Source organism: Ornithorhynchus anatinus, chromosome 1 (genome assembly GCF_004115215.2).
Source record: "Ornithorhynchus anatinus isolate Pmale09 chromosome 1, mOrnAna1.pri.v4, whole genome shotgun sequence".
NCBI lineage: Eukaryota > Metazoa > Chordata > Mammalia > Monotremata > Ornithorhynchidae > Ornithorhynchus > Ornithorhynchus anatinus.
Genome location: NC_041728.1, coordinates 7,457,967 through 7,477,767, shown reverse-complemented (window position 1 = coordinate 7,477,767; position 19,801 = coordinate 7,457,967). Strand labels below are relative to the sequence as shown.

At 55.5% G+C, this 19,801-nt stretch overlaps 2 protein-coding genes across 3 annotated transcripts in view; one reads left to right on the top strand and one right to left on the bottom strand.

Moving 5' to 3' along the window:
• Positions 1 to 9,550, top strand: part of PLPP1 (phospholipid phosphatase 1) — a 133,029-nt gene extending 123,479 nt beyond the window's left edge. For both annotated transcript variants that reach the window (XM_029066396.2, XM_029066405.2), the window contains exons 5-6: positions 6,443 to 6,619; positions 9,027 to 9,550. In XM_029066396.2, the coding sequence (XP_028922229.1) occupies positions 6,443 to 6,619; positions 9,027 to 9,158 (309 nt within the window). In that variant the 3' untranslated portion in view covers positions 9,159 to 9,550. The remainder of the gene's footprint in view (positions 1 to 6,442; positions 6,620 to 9,026) is intronic.
• Positions 9,424 to 19,801, bottom strand: part of MTREX (Mtr4 exosome RNA helicase) — a 96,987-nt gene continuing 86,609 nt past the window's right edge. Inside the window, exons 26-27 of the mRNA XM_029066383.2 lie at positions 10,401 to 10,505; positions 9,424 to 9,738 (exon numbers count right to left, since the gene is read on the bottom strand). Of these exons, the coding sequence (XP_028922216.1) occupies positions 9,686 to 9,738; positions 10,401 to 10,505 (158 nt within the window). The 3' untranslated portion in view covers positions 9,424 to 9,685. The remainder of the gene's footprint in view (positions 9,739 to 10,400; positions 10,506 to 19,801) is intronic.

Sequence of the window (19,801 nt, the reverse complement as noted above, 5' to 3'; positions counted from 1 at the left end):
GGGAGGGAGTAGGGGGAACGGGGAGGGGAGGAGGGGCAGAGGGAAAGGGAGGGCTGAGTGTGGAAAGGCCTCTTAGAGGAGGTGAGCTCTCAGTAAGGCCTCGAAGAGGGGAAGAGAGTGAGTTGGGGGGATGTGAGGAGGGAAGGCATTCCAGGTCAGTGGCAGGACGCGGGCCAGGGGTCGACGGCGGGACAGGAGAGGAGGAGGCACTGTGAGGAGGTTAGCGGCAGAGGAGCGGTGTGTACGAGGTGGGCAGTAGAAGGAGAGAAGGGAGGTGAGGTAGGAGGGGGCAAGGGGATGGAGAGCTTTGAAGCCCAAAATGAGTTTTTATTTCGTGCAAAGGTTGATAGGCAACCACTGGAGGTTTTTGAGGAGGAGAGTGACGTGTCCAGAGTGTTTCTGTAGGAAGATGATCCGGCCAGAGAAATGAAGAATAGACTGGAGCGGGGAGAGACAGGAGGAAGGGAGATCGGGGAGGAGGCTGACGCAGTAATCCAGTCGGGATATTATGAGAGCTGTACCAGCAAGGTAGCAGTTTGGATGGAGAGGAAAGGGTTGTAGGCAGGTAATGTGTCTGTAATATTTTGTATTGTACTCTCCCAAGCACTTAGAAGAGCGCTCTGCACACAGTAAGTGCTCAGTAAATACGACTGACTGACCGATGGACTGGAGCGGAAGGGGCAGCTGTGGAGCTCCAAGCCGTCCTAGCACCTACCAGTAGAAGGGGTGGACCGAGGGGCTTAACTTGGGCCAGTGGAGCTAAGCCACCAGCCTCCTCCCCCTCCCGCCCCGTGGCAGCGCAGCCGCCTCGGCACACGCGGAAGCAACGAGCCACGCACTCCTCACGGTCCGCCGGGCCGGCGGACGGTCTCGGCCAGACCGCCAGACGGCCGCCCTCCTCCCCGACGGCGGGCGTCCAACCCGACCCGTTTTAGGCCGGAGCCGCAGCCGGGCCCCTCGGTCCGGGACGACGGTGTCGTCTCCCACCCCGAGGCCAAGTCTTCCCTACGCTTGCCCAAGCTCCGGCGCCTGGCGGCTTCCTTCCGTCAGTCGGTCCGTCGGGGGTATTTATCGAGCGCTTACCGTGTGCAGAGCCCCGCCTTCGGCATTTGGGAGAGCACGAAACAAGAGAGGTGACAGACGCGTTCCGTCCCGTTCCCCGTCCGCCAGGAGCTTACGGCCTAGAGGACCGTAGTCCTCCCGGTCTCCTTCTGCCGGCGACCTTAACCGCAGGCCTCCGGTTTGGCCTCAGGGCCTGCTTGCCCACTGGGCTTTGTCAGCTACTTGTCCAGCTTTTTCCAGCTACTGACATGGGTTTCCCAGACTGCACCAACACTGCTGATCACAGCCCTTCCCCCCATCCTAGGGAGGAACCTAGGTAAGTGTAGGACTGGGCTGGGCCTGGCCTTAATACTACCACCAACAATAATAATAAGTTATTTAAGCACTGTAGTAGATACAGGATAAACAGGTCAGACCCAATCCCTGTCTCTCTTGGGGCTCACGGTCTAAGTAGGAGGGAGATCGGGTCCTGAATCCCTATTTTTCAGATGAGGCAGCTGAGGCACAGAGAAATGAAGCGACTGAGCCAAGGTCCTGGAGCGGGTCAGTAGCAGAACCGGGAGTAGAACCCGGATCCCCGGCCACCTAGGCCCCGCCCCTCCCTTTTTCGTTTCGTACTCTCCCAAACAGCGCAGGGCTCTGTACACGGCAAGCATTCAGATGGCGCGGGTGGACGGGCGAATTCCCCCCGTGGGGAAGCCCAGGGGCCGACTCTTGACTCAAACGGCGTTTGGGAAGGCCGACCTCTCCTTCCCTTCCCTTCCCGATCTCACCTCGGGTTAGTGCCACGCCTGCTTGGCTCCGGAGGTCCTTCCAGGCGGGCTGGGACAGGCGACCCCTTTCCACGATGGCTCCGGCTCTTGGGCTCCATCCGGCAGGGATACGAGCTCGCTGCCCAGCGGGGACCCGTTGGCTTCCCGTTTGCTCTCCGTCGACGGCAGCCGCAGGGCAGGCGGGCCACGCTCCATCTCCGGGAAGCGGCCAGCGCAAGGACGGGCCGCCAGTCTGCACCTTCTGGGGAGAAGGAGCGAGCCCGGGGGAATGGCAAGGAAGGGGATGGAACATTTAAAGAAAAGAAGCCAGCGGTGGGGAGGGGGACAGCAGCGAGGCGGGGTGCTCACCGAGGTGCGAGAGAGAAAGGGATAGGCCGGAGTCACCGGGGCGACCGCCCGGCTCCTAGCGATCGTATTTACTGAGTACTTACTGTACGCAGAGCGCTTGGGAGAGTACAGTAGAACAGTTGGCAGGCATAGTCCCTGACCACAAGGAGCTGAAAATCAAGCTTTAGCACCCAGGGGCTAGTGTGAGCCCCAGCCCGGACGGGGCCAAGGGGACCCGACCATTCCAGAACGGTCGATTGGGAGGAGGAGTATTTTTTCAGAGAAGCAGTGTGGCCTAGCAGAGAGAGCCCTGGCTTCTAATCCCGGCTCCGCCACTTGCCTGCTGTGGGTCCCTGGGCGAGTCACTACACTTCTCTGGGCCTCAGTTACCTCATCTGTAAAACAGGATTAAGACCTTGAGCCTTAAGGTGGGACAGGGACCGTGTCCAACCCGATCGTCTTATATCTTCCCCAGTACTTAGAACTGGCACACAGTAATAACAACAATGATGATATTTGTTAAGCACTATGTGCCAAGCACTGTTCTAAGCACTGGGGTAGATACAAGGTAATCAGGTTGTCCCACGTGGGGCTCACAGTCCCCATTTTCCAGATGAGGGAGCTGAGGCACAGAGAAGTTAAGTGACTTGACCAAAGTCACACGGCTAAGTGGCAGAGATTAGAACCCACGACCTCTGACTCCCAAGCCAGGGCTCCTTCCACTAAGTCACGCTGCTTCTCATAGTAAGCGTTTAACGAATACCACAAGTATTAAGCAAAGGAAGCAACAACATGCAATGGGCTTGGGATTCCTGGATCGACAGGGATGGACTATTTCCACGTTGTAACCCTAGACCTTTCCGTTCCTGGGACGGAGGGGGCTGGAGCTATTCTAGGGTCTCAAGATGAAGTCACATCTCCTCCAAGAGGGTTTCCCCGACTAACCCCTCCTTTTTTCTTCTCCCACTCCCTTCTGCGACGTCCTTACCCGCTCCCAATACTCATTCCCCTTCCCGGCCCCACAGCACTTAGGTACAGATCTGTACCTATTATTTCTATTCACGCCCGTCTCCCCCCCGTAAGCTCGCTGTGGGCGGGGAATGTTTCTTCTGTTGTACTCTCCCAAGCCTTTAGTACAGTGCTCTACACATAGTAAATCCTCAATAAATACGACTGAAAGAACGAATGGACTTGAGAATGATGATGATGTTGGTATTTGTTAAGCGCTTACTATGTGTGCAGAGCACTGTTCTAAGCGCTGGGGTAGACATAGGGGAATCAGGTTGTCCCACATGGGGCTCACAGTCTTAATCCCCATTTTACAGATGAGGTAACAGACACCAAGAAGTGAAGTGACTCGCCCACAGTCACACAGCTGACAAGTGGCAGAGCTGGGATTTGAACTCATGACCTCTGACTCCAAAGCCTGTGCTCTTTCCACTGAGCCACGCTGCTTCTCTAGATGAGAAGCCACATCTAGACCAATCAGTCCAGGCCCCCCACCTTCAGCCAGACCCCCGCTCCCACAGGCCCAGACAGATGAGAATCTTCAGTTTTCAACAGTTTCCTGAAGGGAGAAGTGTTCTCCCCTGATCACGTACCAACCTGTGTCTTTATAATCCACTTCTCCCTTCCTGTATTCCGTGAGAGATTTGTTTTCATCCTGCGGGCTACACCTTTGGAAGCATTAAACTCGGGCAACAGAGTGGAAACATTTTGGACCATTCTGTAATGAGAGAGTTGACCCCGGCCCCCCCCGCCGCCGCCCCAGCTAGAGATCAGTTGGCTTGAGCAGCGACAGCAGCAGCTGCCGACTAAAAGAGCCCAGGCTGTTTCAGCTCTGTTGCCGGCAGGGCCCGTTAGGGGCCAAGTCATTGTTCAACTTAAGGTCGTTCCATAGTTTTGGCTCCTGGCTGGGAGAGGTGTGAAATCAAAAAAATAAAAACCAAAAAAATTCCAGGTCTAAAGAAGGAAACAGCGAAAATCAATCATTTAGTGATGGAGGGGTGGGTGGTGACCACATTGTGTTTTCCTCAGTGAAGCTTGGCAGTGCAATTCCCTTGGGCGAGGGAATTGTTTAAGGGTGGGTTTGTTGGGTTTTTTTTTTTAAACGGTGCCTCTTTTAGGTCCTCTAAAGCCATCAGCTTTCTAGACCTTGAGGTTGACCTCTAGGCTCATTAGAGGGTGGACCTGCAGTTTGAATCATGTCAGATTCTCCTCCATCGTGGAAAGTGGAGGGAGGGAGAAAGAGAACGTGTGTGTGTGTGTATGGGGGGACGTGGAGGCGACTCTTCCCATTCTTGGGCAGATACCTTTCCCCGTGTCTTCTCCCCGAGCTACCAGGTTATGGATTGGGGAGGCTGCTGGAATATGGAGATTGGGAGAAGGCGGGTTACAAGACTTCTGCTTTGCCTCAGTGGAAAGGTCCACAGCTCAGGTCCTCTCATGGGTGGAGGAGGGAAATGAAATGATAACAGTAACAACAGTAATAATTATGGTGTTTGTTAAGCACTTACTATGTGTCGAGTGCTGGGCTGGATCCAAGATGATCACGTCCCACACGGGGCTCACAGTCCAGGCAAGAGCACGGATATCGAACCCCCGTTTTGCAGATGAGGATTCTGAGGCAGAGGGAAGTGTTGCTCAAGAGCAGACAAATGGCAGAGCCGGAATTAGAACCCGGGTTTTCCCAACTCCCGGGCCCGCGCTCTTTCCGGTAGGCCACGCTGCTTCTCGTTATCGGCTACAGTCTAAAGCTGATGAGCTTCATTAGTGCAACTGCTCACCGTAGGCTAATAACGTAATAGTAATAATTGTGGTATCTGTTAAGCGCTTACTAAGTGCCAGGCGCTGTACTAAGCGCTGGGGTGGATACAAGCAAATCGGGTTGGACACAGTCCCGTGCGGGGCTCCCGGTGTCAATCCCCCTTTTACAGATGAGAGGACCGAGGCCCAGAGAAGTGAAATGACTCGGCCTGGGTCACACAGCAGACGAGTAGCGGAGCGACGGTGGCTTCAGAACGCATCATTCGGGACCACTCATTTGATTTTCAGTTCGGGTCTACTGCAGCGGTTTGCGCAGTTCAACACCCGCTCCCGTAACTCTCTCAACTGGGATTATTTTAGGCACCAGGATCTGAGGACCTCCTTTGTCCCCAGACATCTGTGGAGAGAGCGCACAGAAAGTTTTTCACTCCACTCTCAACTGTAGTTTTGGGTAAAGCGGTAGCTAATTCAAGTCAAGATGGGAACGCCGGCTCAAAAAAAAACAAAAAAAACCCCGAGCTGGGGATGGGATAAAGCCACCGGTAGAACCGGGGCAACTTTTTAAAGTCGGTAGGATTCCTTGCTGCAGCCCCGTCTCCCTCGGGCGGCTTTTTCAGCAGGGTTAATAATAATAATAATGTTGGTATTTGTTAAGCGCTTACTATGTGCCGAGCACTGTTCTAAGCGCTGGGGTAGACACAGGGGAATCAGGTTGTCCCACGTGGGGCTCACAGTCTTAATCCTCATTTTACAGATGAGGGAACTGAGGCACAGAGAAGTGAAGTGACTTGCCCACAGTCACACAGCTGCCAAGGGGCAGAGCCGGGGTTCGAACCCATGACCTCTGACTCCAAAGCCCGTGCTCTTTCCAGTGAGCCACGCTGCTTCTCATGAAGCAGGGTTCTTAACGGCACTGCAAGTCAACGCCTTGCAGCACTCAGAGAAAGAGCTGCTCTTTAAAATGGGAGCCAGGGCTTTCTGTGCTAGTTAAAAGCCAGAGCGCTAGTAACCGGAGCAAACAAACACCCCCTAGAAAAAGGGATTATGTAGCCGCAGCGAGTAGAACTGTATTTGTCCGGTTGCTTTTAGTGACTGGAATCCTTCCACTCCATAGAAGGGAACGGGCTGGCCCCTATCGCTTTATAGACGTGAAACTATTTGACCTTTACAAACAACCCTGACTGGGTTTATGATACTTCTGGAGGAGAGGTACCGTTTAAAAGTTAACTATTTAATTAGTTTACGACTTTGGGGGACCTCCCCCCCCTCCATTTCAGACACCAACAAGCAGAAGACTTTCGTGGGCCTAAAGAGCTTCTCCAAACAAGAGATTGGCTTTTTGTTTAAATACTTGAAAGCCACGCTTTACTTTTGTCGACTGGGGTACTGCCCTAGAAAACATCTGGGCACTTGAGCCGGTTGGAGAGCGGTGGGGATAACGTGGCGCGCGTTAAACAGGTGTGGAGAGGAGACGGCTTCCCACCCGTGACCTTTCCCTTCCCTCTGCATTCCAGCTTTACCTTCAGGCCCGAATGAAAGGCGACTGGGCCAGACTGGCCCGACCCACCATCCAGTTCGGCCTCGTGGCGTCATCCATCTACGTGGGCCTCTCCCGGGTCTCCGACTATAAACACCACTGGAGCGACGTTCTGACTGGGCTCGTACAGGGAGCCGTGGTCGCCGTGCTCATCGTAAGTATGAAAGCCGGGGGGGACTCAAACACCCGTTCTGTAGCAGCTGAAGCGGGACGGAGACTGGCTCTCCGTTTTCCACTTCTTCTGTTGTTTTAAAGTGGTACCGATTAAGCGGCGTGGGCCGGCCACTCTGTCAAGCTCGAGGGTAGTGACAACCTCATCGGGTCGGACCCAGTCCACGTCCCTCCTGGGGCTCGCGGTCTTAATCCCCATTTTACCGACGAGGGGCCCGGGGCCCGCGGAACGGAAGCGACTCGTCCGGGGTCATTCATTCATTCAATAGTATTTATTGAGCGCTTACTATGTGCAGAGCACTGTACTAAGCGCTTGGGATGAACAAGTCGGCAACAGATAGAGACGGTCCCTGCCGTTTGACGGGCTCACGGTCTAATCGGGGGAGATGGACAGACGAGAACAATGGCACTAAACAGCGTCAAGGGGAAGAACATCTCGTAAAAACAATGGCAACTAAATAGAATCGAGGCGATGTACAATTCATTAACAAAATAAATAGGGTAACGAAAATATATACAGTTGAGCGGACGAGTACAGTGCCGTGGGGATGGGAAGGGAGAGGTGGAGGAGCAGAGGGAAAAGGGGAAAATGAGGCTTTAGCTGCGGAGAGGTAAAGGGGGGATGGCAGAGGGAGTAGAGGGGGAAGAGGAGCTCAGTCTGGGAAGGCCTCTTGGAGGAGGTGATTTTTAAGTAGGGTTTTGAAGAGGGAAAGAGAATCAGTTTGGCGGAGGTGAGGAGGGAGGGCGTTCCGGGACCGCGGGAGGACGCGACCCGGGGGTCGACGGCGGGACGGGCGAGACCGAGGGACGGCGAGGAGGTGGGCGGCGGAGGAGCGGAGCGTGCGGGGTGGGCGGTAGAAAGAGAGAAGGGAGGAGAGGTAGGAAGGGGCAAGGTGACGGAGAGCCTCGAAGCCTAGAGTGAGGAGTTTTTGTTTGGAGCGGAGGTCGATAGGCAACCACTGGAGTCGTTTAAGAAGGGGAGTGACATGCCCAGATCGTTTCTGCGGGAAGATGAGCCGGGCGGCGGAGTGAAGAATAGACCGGAGCGGGGCGAGAGAGGAGGAAGGGAGGTCAGAGAGAAGGCTGACACGGTAGTCTAGCCGGGATATAACGAGATATAACGGTCCCGCAGCCGACAGGTGGTGGATGGGGAATTAGAACCCAGGCCCGCCGTCTCCCCACTGGGCCACGCTTGTTTCTAGATTGCTATCTAGGCGATACACTTCCCTTATATAGGAAGCGTGCCTTGTGGGGAGGGGAAAAAAAAAATGCTTCCAGTGCCCCGGGATGGGAGGATCAAGGAGAGCGGCTGCCAAACATCTTGGGCAAATCAGCAGGTGTCAGGAACTGGATGTTGACTTTAGGCTAATGGGTAACCCCGACCGGACTGTTTCTTATGGGAAAGGCTTCAGGTGAAGCGGACGGGTCAGTTTCCTTCTCTTTACTGAGGAAAAGGCAATCTTTTTCCCGTCACTCAGTGGCAAGGGCGAGCTCCCGCTCAGGCTCTCCTCCTCTCACCCTCCGCCCCCAACTCCCTCAAGGCCACACAACCCGCCACCCTCCTGTTGGGGCGTCTGCGCTGCCACCGTCCTTCTAACCGGTTTCCCCTCGAAACTGTAAGCTGGCTGTGGGCGGAATGTGTCTATTATATTGTACTCTCCCAAGCGCCCGGCACAGGGTAAGCGTTCAATAAATTTCACCGGCTCTCCCTCTCCCTGCCCACCTTTAGAAGCAAGGGGCGGGGGGGATGGGATGGGGGGCCGATGAGCAGCCGAGGCCCGAGAGAGGAGCGGGAGCCCCGCGCTCCGCCCCGCCCTCCCCCGGGTGACACGACGCGCTCACAGGTGCGGCCGGTGGTCCGGGCTCCTTCCCCCATTCGGGATTTCGAATGATGATGATGTTGGTATTTGTTAAGCACTTACTCTGTGCAGAGCACTGTTCTAAGCGCTGGGGTAGATACAGGGTCATCAGGTTGCCCCACGTGAGGCTCCCGGTCTTCACCCCCATTTTACAGATGAGGGAAGTGAGGCCCAGAGAAGTGAAGTGACTCGCCCCCAGTCACACAGCTGCCAAGGGGCAGAGCCGGGACTCGAACCCACGACCTCTGACTCCCAAGCCCGGGCTCTTTCCACTGAGCCGCGCCGCTTCTTCCGACGGCACCGCGGCCTCCCCGGGGTCGGCCGACCCCTCCCCGGGCTGGGGATGGTGGCGGAAGCCAGGTCACCCCCACCCCGCCAGAAGACCACAGCCGGCGGGCCCGACTTGCGGCCCCCGGCAGCTTCGAGGGCTCCCTCAGAGCCCGGCTGTCCTCCCGGGCTCGCCACCCCAGATCCGTGAATTCTTACACCGGGACCCTACCGACTTCACCTCTCATCGCCTCTTTTGTTCAGGTGGTGTACGTCTCCGATTTCTTCAAAGAGAGAGCCTGTTCCTTCAAGCAAAGAAAAGAAGAAGACTCGCACACCACTCTGCACGAGACCCCCACGAACGGAAATCACTACGGAAGCAATCACCAGCCCTGAAAGGGGTAGGGGGTGGGCGCCGGAGGGGCAGGCCCGTGGAATCGGCAGGTCGCCTAGCGGAAAACGATATCAGCGGGAAAGATGACGCTCATTTCTTCCTGACGTACAATGGAATGGACTGCTGCTACTATACGTCTTGGATATCCACTTTACCTATGTATATAGTCACATTTAACATCAATGGTTATCTCATAGCTTTAAAACTCATTTAAAGAAAAAAAAAACAATCTCAAGCCTTTCACTAAAGAAAACAACTAGCCACCTGTACATTTTTTTTTTTTTATTAAAATAACGTGGTAAATGCTTTTTATGTACAAACGTGTATGTAACGTGCTTGGCTAGAACCGTGCTCGGTTTAAATACAACACGAATTAAAATGTTTATAACTGGAATTCTGTCTCGGAATGGGGAGAGTGGGGAAAAGAAGCAAAAGAAACGGCCGCTCACTGAGACCCAGGGGAGACGCTGTCCCGTCGGGGCATCCACAGGGGCTTCCTCGCCAACGGACTCCTCACGTCGCACGCCGCTCAGAGATACAGACTTGCGGCGAACACGATATCTCTCTTGATTTTGGTGATTCCTGAGGGGGAGAAGGAAGAGGAGGTCTGGGGTGAGGCTGGGCGGGGGCCGGCGCGGGGACCTTGCCCGGGGAGACGAGGCGATGGCTCTCTAATCCCCCCCCAGCAGCCAGGCCCCTCATTTCTCTGCTCTAGGGGCCGAACAGTAGGACGTGACCCTGGGTGGGGGGAGCGTCTCTCCCCGCACTGAAGCCCTACGCCCCACTTTCACCCACCCCCCCGACCCCTACGCATCCGGAAGGTTAGGGAAGCAGTGTGGCCTAGTGGAAAGAGCTCCGGCCTGGGAGTCAGAGGACTCGGGTTTTAATTCCGGCTCCGCCACTCGTCTGCTGTGTGACCTTGTGTAACTCGCATAACTTCTGTGCCTCAGTTCCCTCATCTGTCAAATGGGGACGAAGACTGTGATCTCCACGTGGGCTATGGACTGTGTCCAACCTGGTGAGCCTGTCTCTACCCCAGTGCTTAATACTTAATGTAAACGCTTAAAAGATATCTCTTTTTCTCCCTTTTTTTTTTTTTAAAAAAAAAAGGTCTCATCGGCATTCTCTGCTCTTGCCCCAGCCCCGCTTGCTCTCCTCCAGGGTTCCACGGTTTGGGATAATGAAGAAGCCATTTCCCGAACAGTCCCGCCCATTAGGCTCCGGTTTTTCGCTTAGATACGCACCTTCTGCAAATTTATTTTCCAGTTCGGTGTTCCCAATGGCCTTTGCCGCTTGACACATCTGACGCAGCAATTCTTCCAGGCGCCTCATGCAGCGAATTATACTCCCTGCCAGAGGCAGACAGGGGGAGAAGCCCTCGTAAAACACATTTCATCCATTGCAATTGTAAATGGCCCGACCGGCCCCGAAGGAGCAAGGCAAAACATCGGGACCCCGCCCAATCTCTTGCCTGCGCTCTCTGACTCCACGACCGCATCCCCACGGAGCGCGGGCGGATTAAACCGCGCTCATCCCGCAGCCGCCCGCCCTCGCCCAAATCCATCGATCAAGGCGGTTAGTATAACAGCACCTCCCCCTCGCCCTCCCCCCCGACCCCCGGAGAAGCTCGAGGCATCCCACGTGACACGGCCCACACGAGATCGACTTTATCTGGGGAAGGGGGACTTGGCGAAGTGAGGAAAACTGGAGAGGAAGAGCCAGACCTACAGGATGAGTCTCCGGGGGTCCTGGTCCTGCCCCTTTCGTGCCACCTGCGCAGCCCATTTCCAAATGACATCGGGGCTGGTTCACGGCCCGACCGCTCGTCGACAAAGGGTTACCATCTCGTGCCAATCTGTGAAGACTCCAGTGCCCTGACAGGGAGGCTTTGCCTCCGATGAAAACCCTCGCCTCCAGTGGCAACTACTGAGGATCACCGCCGTTCTTTCAATCGTACGTTTTATAGCTGGCTCGCTACCAGAGAAGCGGCGTGGCCTGGGAGTCGGTTCTAATCCCGGCTCCGCCACTTGCCCGCGTGTGACTCTGGGCAAGTCGCCTCACCTGTCTGGCCTCAGTTACCTTATCTGTAAAATGGGGACTGAGACTGTGAGCCCTACATGGGACAGCGGGGACTATGTCTAACTCGATTTGCTAGTATTCACCCCAACGTTCAGTATAGTGCCTGGCACGCGGCGCTTAACAAATATCATCATCATTACTATTATTACTATCTGGCACGAGAGGCTGGAACCAGACCATCTCCCCCGTAGAGGCCTTCCCTGTCCACGTCCCCTCCCCGCCCAACCCCTTCGGCACCTAAGGACTCCGATCTGCACCTCTATCCACCGCCCTCACCCAGCCCCACAGCTTCATCGGTTTTATTGAGCACTTACCGTGTGCGGAGCACTGGACTAAGAGATTAGAAGACAAAAGAGTTGGCAGACACGATCCCTGCCCACGACAAGCACTCACATCTCCCCTACCCGGGATTTATTTTTATGTCTGTCCCCTTTTTAGATCTGTACACGCCCTGTGGACGGAGACAGCGTCTACCGACTCACTTTTATTGCACTCCCAAGCGCTTAATACAGTGCTCTGCACACGAGTGCTCAACAGATACCACTGAGGCCTCCCCCAACTAAGCCCCCATTTCCTCTTCTCCCACTCCCTTGCACTTGGATTCGTACTCTTTATTCACTCCTCCCTCAGCCCCTCGCCACTGATGTAAATATCTGTAATTTATTTATAATAATGCAGGCAAAGAACGCGTCTGCCAACTCTGCCGCACTGCACCCTCCCAAGCGCTTAGAACCGTGCTCCTTACACAGGAAGTGGTCAATAAATACGATCGATGACAATGGTGATAACGACCCAGGGTCACTAAAGGAAAAGAAGATAACCTCTCTTCTCCCTCGGCGGACGCTTGGTAGGCTCCTCTGAAAGACCCATCAGCCGACAAGCTGACCGGCGATCCACGGGGCGGCCGGTTTGACGCTCTGTCCGTCACAGCCCTGAGTCGGAGCCCGGGTGCCCCCTTCCTCCACTCCCTTTTCCCACAGGAAGCTGCCTGGTTTTGCTCACTAATAGCCCTGGGCACCGATGAGCCACCGATGTCCCGCCTGAGGATGCCGCCTGTGCCGATCGATCGATCGACGGTATTTATCGAGCGCTTACTATGTGCCGGGCACTGTACCGAGCGCTTGGGAGAGTACATCGCAACAGAGCTGGCAGACTAAACGCTGCCTCTGCCAGAAGGCAGGCAGGTGACGGGTGAGAGAGAAATGTAAAGGGTGTGGGCTAGTGGCCACGGGCAGGCTGGCCGGCTGCAGGCTGCTGCAGGGTGGCCAGTCCTGCTCTGGGAAGCCTCCCCCTTCAGCTGCTCTCCCCACCCGGCCTGCAGGGGCCGCGGGTCGGGTCGCAAGGATGAAGAGGAAGAGGAGGAGTGACTGGGTGGAAGAGCAGTCCTACACCACCCCGGCCCAGGACGTCTTCCTCGTCTCCTTGTGATGGGAAAGTCAGAGGGAGAGCTGCTTTCTGGGCATCGATCGCCAAGGAACGTCACGACCCTCCCGGCGGTGACTGGGGCGGTGGGCTCTGGGGCAGGGGGAGCGTCCGGGGGAGCCCCCAGCCCAACAAAGCCCACCTGGACGGCTGTCCCACGCCGCGGCGACGGCTACTGACGGAGCGGCCCGCTCCGAGCGTGGCCCGGGGCTGCCGAGCCCGTCCCCACCATGCGAGGTGGCGACCAGACCCAGACTGAGCTCCTCTTCCCCCTCTACTCCCTCTGCCATCCCCCCTTTACCTCTCCGCAGCTAAAGCCTCATTTTCCCCTTTTCCCTCTGCTCCTCCACCTCTCCCTTCCCATCCCCACAGCACTGTACTCGTCCGCTCAACTGTATATATTTTCGTTACCCTATTTATTTTGTTAATGAATTGTACATCGCCTCGATTCTATTTAGTTGCCATTGTTTTTACGAGATGTTCTTCCCCTCGACGCTGTTTATTGCCATCGTTCTCGTCTGTCCGTCTCCCCCGATCAGACCGTAAGCCCGTCAAACGGCAGGGACCGTCTCTATCTGTTGCCGACTTGTTCATCCCAAGCGCTTAGTACAGTGCTCTGCACATAGTAAGCGCTCAATAAATACTATTGAATGAATGAATGACCAGACGGAGGGGGATTACGGAGACGAGGTTCCGGGGCAAAACCGGGGGACGACCAGCCCATCTCCGCTGCCCCGCCACTGCCACTGCCGTGCGCTGACAGAGCCCTAAACTCAGCCCTGCCCCTGCCCCCGGCCCTGCCGGGGGAGAGTTCAGTTCTGCGGTCCTGCCGCAGAGGCTCAGGTTTCCAGATGGTAAATCTGCAAAGGAGCCTTCTGGGCCCCAGAGCTCTCCCATCCGGGGGCCGGGCTACAGAGCCCTGTCGACGCCATTTCCGTGGGGGGCGGGGATGCCCCCGGGGCCCACGCCGCCCTTTCCCTTTGGTCCCCGCCTGCCCCGGCTGCAACAGGAAACCACCCCCCGGCCGACCCCCGACCCATCCAACGTTCGGTCGAGTCCCCGGGACTCGGATCGTCACCGTGGGTCTCTCCCTCAAGGCCAAGGGCCGGCCCGCCGAGCCTGGGGCTCACCGTGCCCCAAGACCTTTGGGTCAGAGGGGACCCCAGACTCACGTTCGAACAGGACCAGGCCGGGGCCGCCCAGCGCGTTCTCGTCGGCTGACGGGAGGCCGCCGGCAACCAACCAGGCAAGGGTCCGGCCCGCCGGGTCGCTCAGGAGGGACTCTTCTCCTGGGTACGCTGGAGGTGTGCACCGGAGGTGGGGGTGGGGAGGTTCGAAACGGACCCCAAGGTTCCATCTGCGCCCAAGACGAGGACCCGTCGGACCTTCCTCGGAAGGGGCTATTTCCAGAGGTGCTGCCGCCCGGCCCCCGCCGCCCTCACACGGCCCCCAGCTGCAAATCCCTGTGCTCAACAACAGTGGCCGGTGCCGATCCTCGACCCAGCCGCTTCCCGGGCTGCAGGAGGGCAAGAGCCGACCGCCTCCGAAGAACGTGGCGGCAGTCGTCACGGTGACCAGACTGAGGGGTCGGAGGGTCCCCGATGGCCACCACCAGCCCAAATCCCGGGGGGTGGGACGGACATCCGAGGACCGTGGATGGACCGACCCCCCCGGCCTCCAGGACGCCCCCCGGCCCTCGGACCGACCATCATTCCTCCCGCCGAGAGGCCTTCGGGACGTGTAGATTTTCGAAAACCACCACGGAGGTATTCGATCAAGAAAGCAGCCCCGTGTCGTGACCCCGTGTCCGTCGCCCACCGAGGGGGCCCCCGGAGAGCTAGAGACACGGTGGCTGCCATGGCAATCGGACACTCGGGGCTTCCAGCCCAGGAATGTGAACAAATATTGAACTTCTCTCGCATTCCCTCGCCTCCCCGCCTCCACCGGGAAACGCCGGGCCCCGGCTCCCTCCCTCTGGACGGATGAGGCCTGTCGGTCGGAATCCATAAATCAAACCGCCTCTCTACCAGCCGGGGGGCACTGAGTCACACGAGTCACCCCCACCCCCCACCCCCCTCACACACACAGTTTCCTTCCTCGGGAGGTGACCGTGCTTGTCCAAGGAAGGGAGGAGGCGACCAAATGGCAACATTCCCCTCAGCCCCAATGCACACGGCTTTGTTTCGGGAGAAAACAACTGGCACCGCACACAGCCCTGGCATGCTTAACAAAGCTTCTGCCGGGTACAAGTTGAGCAAGCATTCCTCTCCATAATGAGACTTTCTTCCCGGCTGCTAAAGTCGCTCCGTTTTCGGAAAGCTGGCGGGGCCTCTCGGGAGAGGAGTGAGCGACGGTCCCCGGAGGGGAAACGGGCCCAGGCGCGGGTGGGAGGGAGGGCGGACCCCGCGGAGCCCTTCGTGGAGCTTGGGAACCCCCGCCCCCGGCCCACTTCCACCTCGGCTCCCTGGCCCAAAATGTCCCCACGGAGTTTCGTTCGGTGGGACGGAGGCAAACCCGAACCCCCTATCTGTTCGGGAGCGACAACAGAGATGATTAAAAACTCGTTTACGACGTTTCCAAATCCGCTCGGCCGGCTCTCTGCTGTGTGCCTCATGTTCGATTCTCGCCGAAGGGCCTAAGACACATGGCCTCCATTAAGCCAACTCGACGTTAACCAGCTAATGTTTGCAAAACCCTTCAAAGGTTCAGAGTGCCGAGAACATCCGGCTTTCGCTTTAAAAAACTCAAGTCCGAATAGTCATCTCCTCTCTCCCTCAGTCTGAGCCGGCGTAAACTATGCCCGGGAAGGGGGTTCGAAGGGCAGACGCCATCGGCTGTATTTAGGAATCCGGCAGATGGAAAACAAAGTAAGATGGCATTTAATGAACCAGTGACAGCTCCTGACCCGTTTTTGGCTGCACTCCTCATCAAACCCAACACCGTCTTGGAGTCGCAACCGCCCCGGGTTGGCTTGGCACCGAGCGAACCCAAGGGGGCCCAGTTCCCAGGTTGAGCGGGATGCCGGGGCGGGGAGGGTCTGGGGTGGTTTCTGGACAGAGGGCGAGGTCTGACCGACTCACGAATCCCACCTGTCCAAGGGCCGAGGTGGTCGAGAGGACCGGAGATGGGACTCTATGCTCTCTGCACCAAGACGACACCGTTTGACGGGCAGAGGGGCAGGCCTGGAAGGAAGGTCACTGCTCGGCATGGGTTTCCAATGAGCAGGATCAGGTAGTCAGGTAGAGGTAGACTATCAGGTAGAGGACGGCTGAGTCTCTGTTTAGGAGCGGAAAGGCTTCTGCGATACCGTAACTGCTTTCCCTGAAGACCTGTCTTGGAATCCCCGGGCTTCCGGGTTTATCAATTTTTCTGCTTAAATTTATATTCAGGCTCTCAAACGTTAACTTTCTTCCTCAGCCTGCAGCTTGCAACTGGATACTCTGGGCTGCGAGTTTCGGTTTTGTCGGTAAAGGGGGCCGCACATCATAAGGTTTATATTTTTCAAACTCACTTTCTCACCGTTTCAGATTCTGGGTTCTCAGCCTCTAACTTTCCTCTGTAAACACTGCTGTTTGCGTTGTGATCTTCCTTTCCTGTTAGCTTGTAACTTAATTTTCCCCCAGCCCTTTCCTACCTAATGGTACCTTCTGGGTTTTAAGCCCCGCAGATTTTTTCAAAATCTTCCTCAGGCAGTAAACGTCCAGTTCTCCGACTCTTCCCTTTTCTCCTAGTTTACAGCGCTGGCAATCGCCATACTCTCTTTACACTCTCTTACTTCCTTCCACACGTAATTGCTTTGAGTGTCTGTCTCCTACTACTAGATTCTAAGCTCCTTGAGGGAGTTGTCTCCGGTTTTTCTCCTCCGATTCTTCCTTAACCCCCTCTAACCTGGCTTCCGCCCTCTGCCCTCCATAGAAATCATCCTCTCAAAGGTCACGAACCATTTCCTCCTTGCCACATCCAACGGCCTCTACTCCATCCTAATCCTCCTCGACCTCTCAGTTGCCTTTGACACTAGTGACCACACCCTTCTCTTGGAAACGTTATCCAAGCTCAGCTTCACTGACACTGTCCTCTCCTGGTTTTCCTCCTTCTCAGTCTCTTTCACGGGCTCCTGCTCTGCCTCCCATCCCCTAACTGTGGGAGCCCCTCAAGGCTCAATTGTGGGTCCCCTTCTATTCTCCATCTATGCCCATTCTCTTGGAGAACTCATTCGCTCCCATAGCTTCAACTACCATCTGCAGATAATTCCAAAATCTACACCTCCATCTTTCTCCTTCTCTGCAGCCTCGTATTTCCTCCGGCCTTCGGGACATCTCTGTTTGGACGTCCAGCCAGCACCTTAAACCAAACATGTCCAAAACGGAACTCCTCGTCTTCCCACCCAAACTCTGTCCTCCCCCAGACTCTTCCATCATCACTGGAGACAGCATCACCATCCTCCGTCTCACAAGCCTATAACCTTAGTGTTATCCTCAACTGATCTCATTCAATTCACGTTTAATCCGTCACCAAATCCCCTTCACGACACTGCCCTTTTCTTCTCCGTCCAAACTGCTACCGTGTTAATCCAAGTGTTTATTCTGTCCCACCTTGATTATTCTAACAGCCTCCTTGCCGATCTCCCTATTTCACGCCGCTGCCCGGATCATTTTTCTACAGAAACGGTCGTGCCATGTTTCCCCACTCCTTGAGAACCTACCCACCTCGGCATCACAAAGAAACTCACCTTTGGCTTTAAAACCCTCATATCACCTTGCCCTCTCCTACCTCACCTCACCACTCTCCTACTACAACTCAGCTCGCACACTTCGCTCCTCTAATGCTATCCATCTCGTTTCTCTCGCAGTCGACTACGTGTTCGCATCCTGACTCTGGTCTGGAACGCCCTCCCCCTTCAGATCCAACAGACGGTCACTCTCCCCACGTTGGAAGCCTATTTAAAGCACATCTCCTTAAGGAGCCTTCCCCGACTAAGCCTTCATTACCTCTTCTCCCGCTTCCTTCTGCATCGCCCTTGCTCCCTTTACTCACCCCTCCCTCAGTCCCGCAGCACTTAAGCACAGAGCCGTAGTTCATTTACTTATATTGGCGTCTGCCTCACCCTCTAGACCGTAAGCTCTTTGCGGGCAGGGAACGTGTCCACCAACTCCGTTCCACCGTCCTCTCCCAAGTACTGGGTAGTTGAGTGCTCTACACACAGTAAGCGCTCGAGAAATACGATCGATGATTGACTGAGGGCAGGAATCGGGCCTATTACTGCATTCTTCTAAGTTCTTACAACAGTGCTCTGCAAATGTTCAAAAAATACTATTGATTGATAGAGTGCAAATCCCCAAAGTCTTTCTAAGGCTTTTTACATTTTAATCCTCTGATCTTGCAGTCCTAATGGTTTTACATAAAAGTTTCTTCTCACAGGTCTAGACTGTGCCCTATATCCTTCAGCCATTTAAATTTTACTGGCTACAACTCCATCCTGTGGCTGTAAATCCATGTTTTCCATAGAAGCTTCTTTGGCAATCCTATCTCCGGGCACTCACTCCCCAATTTTTCTGGCTAAAGAGATCTTATTTGAATGCAGTTTGGCCTCGTGGAAAGAGTGCAGGCCTGGGAGTCAGAGGATCTGGGTCCTAAACCTGGCTCTGTCCCTTGTCTGCTGTGTGATCCTGGGCAAGTCACTTCACTTCTCTGTGCCTCAGCTTCCTCAACTGCAAAATAGCGATTCAATCCCCGTTCTCCCGCCTCCTTAGGCTGTGAGCCCTGTGTGGGCCAGGGACTGTGTCTGTCCCGATTATCTTCTACCTACCCCATCCCTCAGTACAGTGCTTGGCGCATAGTAAGCCTTTAACAAATACCATTGTTTTTAATCATTCTTTCAATGTTACTGTCTATACTGGTCAATGCTTTCTATACAAGCCTTTTCTGGTAATTGTAGTATTTTGTGTTTTAAATTCCCCTCTCTCTTTTCTGAAGGTTGCTCCTTGAAATTTAGTCTTCTGGGCAATAGATCTGTATTTCCCCAAACCAGTCTTTCCACAGCTGTGCCCTGCCCTAGGAGGCCCAAACCTTTCTTCTTACAACTCCAGCCTCCGTGGCCTCAACGGTGCCGTTATTTCAACGGAGGCAGCCATTCTCTACGGTGGTAACTGAATTCCCACCGTTTTCCCTAAAATCATTTGGCAAGTCAAGTTGTTTTTCCTCAGATATCTTCACTCAAAGCCACTCGCTCTGCTTCGAGCTCGCCAACAATTGTTCTGGAAAAGGCCTCTGGCGCCTCTGAGGAAGGAGGGTGGAAAGAGCGGCATGTAGGGGGGTTCAAGTCCCTCAGGGCCGAACAGAGTTTCTGACCAGGAGATCTGGGGCCCGAGATCGGCCTTCAGTTCCACTCTCCGGCGTCCCGGATGGCAAAGTGGGGGAATAAGTCCCCGGGCCAGCTGCCTGATCCCTCTAGGCTGTAAGCTCGCTGTGGGCAGGGAATGTGCCTGCTATTCCATTATACTGTCCTCTCCCAAGCGCTTAGTATAGTGCTCTGCACACATTAAGTGCTCAATAAACATCACTGACTGGCTTCCGGCAGGTGAGGTGGCCTCAGTGGGTTCCCAAACACCAGCTGTGGGATGAGCTTCGGACGGCCGAACCGAACGGCGGGGAAACTGGGAGGGGCACCGACGTTTGGGGCAAAGTCGCCTGGGCCGACCCACCGGCCACAGGGTTTCCTGGACGGTGCTCGACCACAGAGGGACACCAATGATCCAGTGACTTGAGTGAGCACAGACTTTTAGATTTAGGCTTGGTTGGGGGCGGAGGGGGAGGAGAGGTGTGTGCGAGTGTGTGCGTATCCCTCTCCCCAATCTCTCCATCCCCCCCTCACCTCTCTTCAGCAGTTTTGTAGCTTGGAGGCTGGCCAACGGCAGAGTGTGGAGAAGGTGGGGTTGGGGGGAGGGGAAAGAGATGGAGAGAGAGAAAAGGGGAGAGAGCGAGAGGAGAGGTCTCCCTTATTGAAACCAGAAACCACACAGTCACTGGCCTAAGGAGCAGGAATTGCCAACTCGGTATGCTACCGCTTGAAAACCCCTTCCGTGCTATATTGGGAGAATCTTCCCATCTCAGGGCCCAAATGTTTACTACAGTACAGAGAAACCAC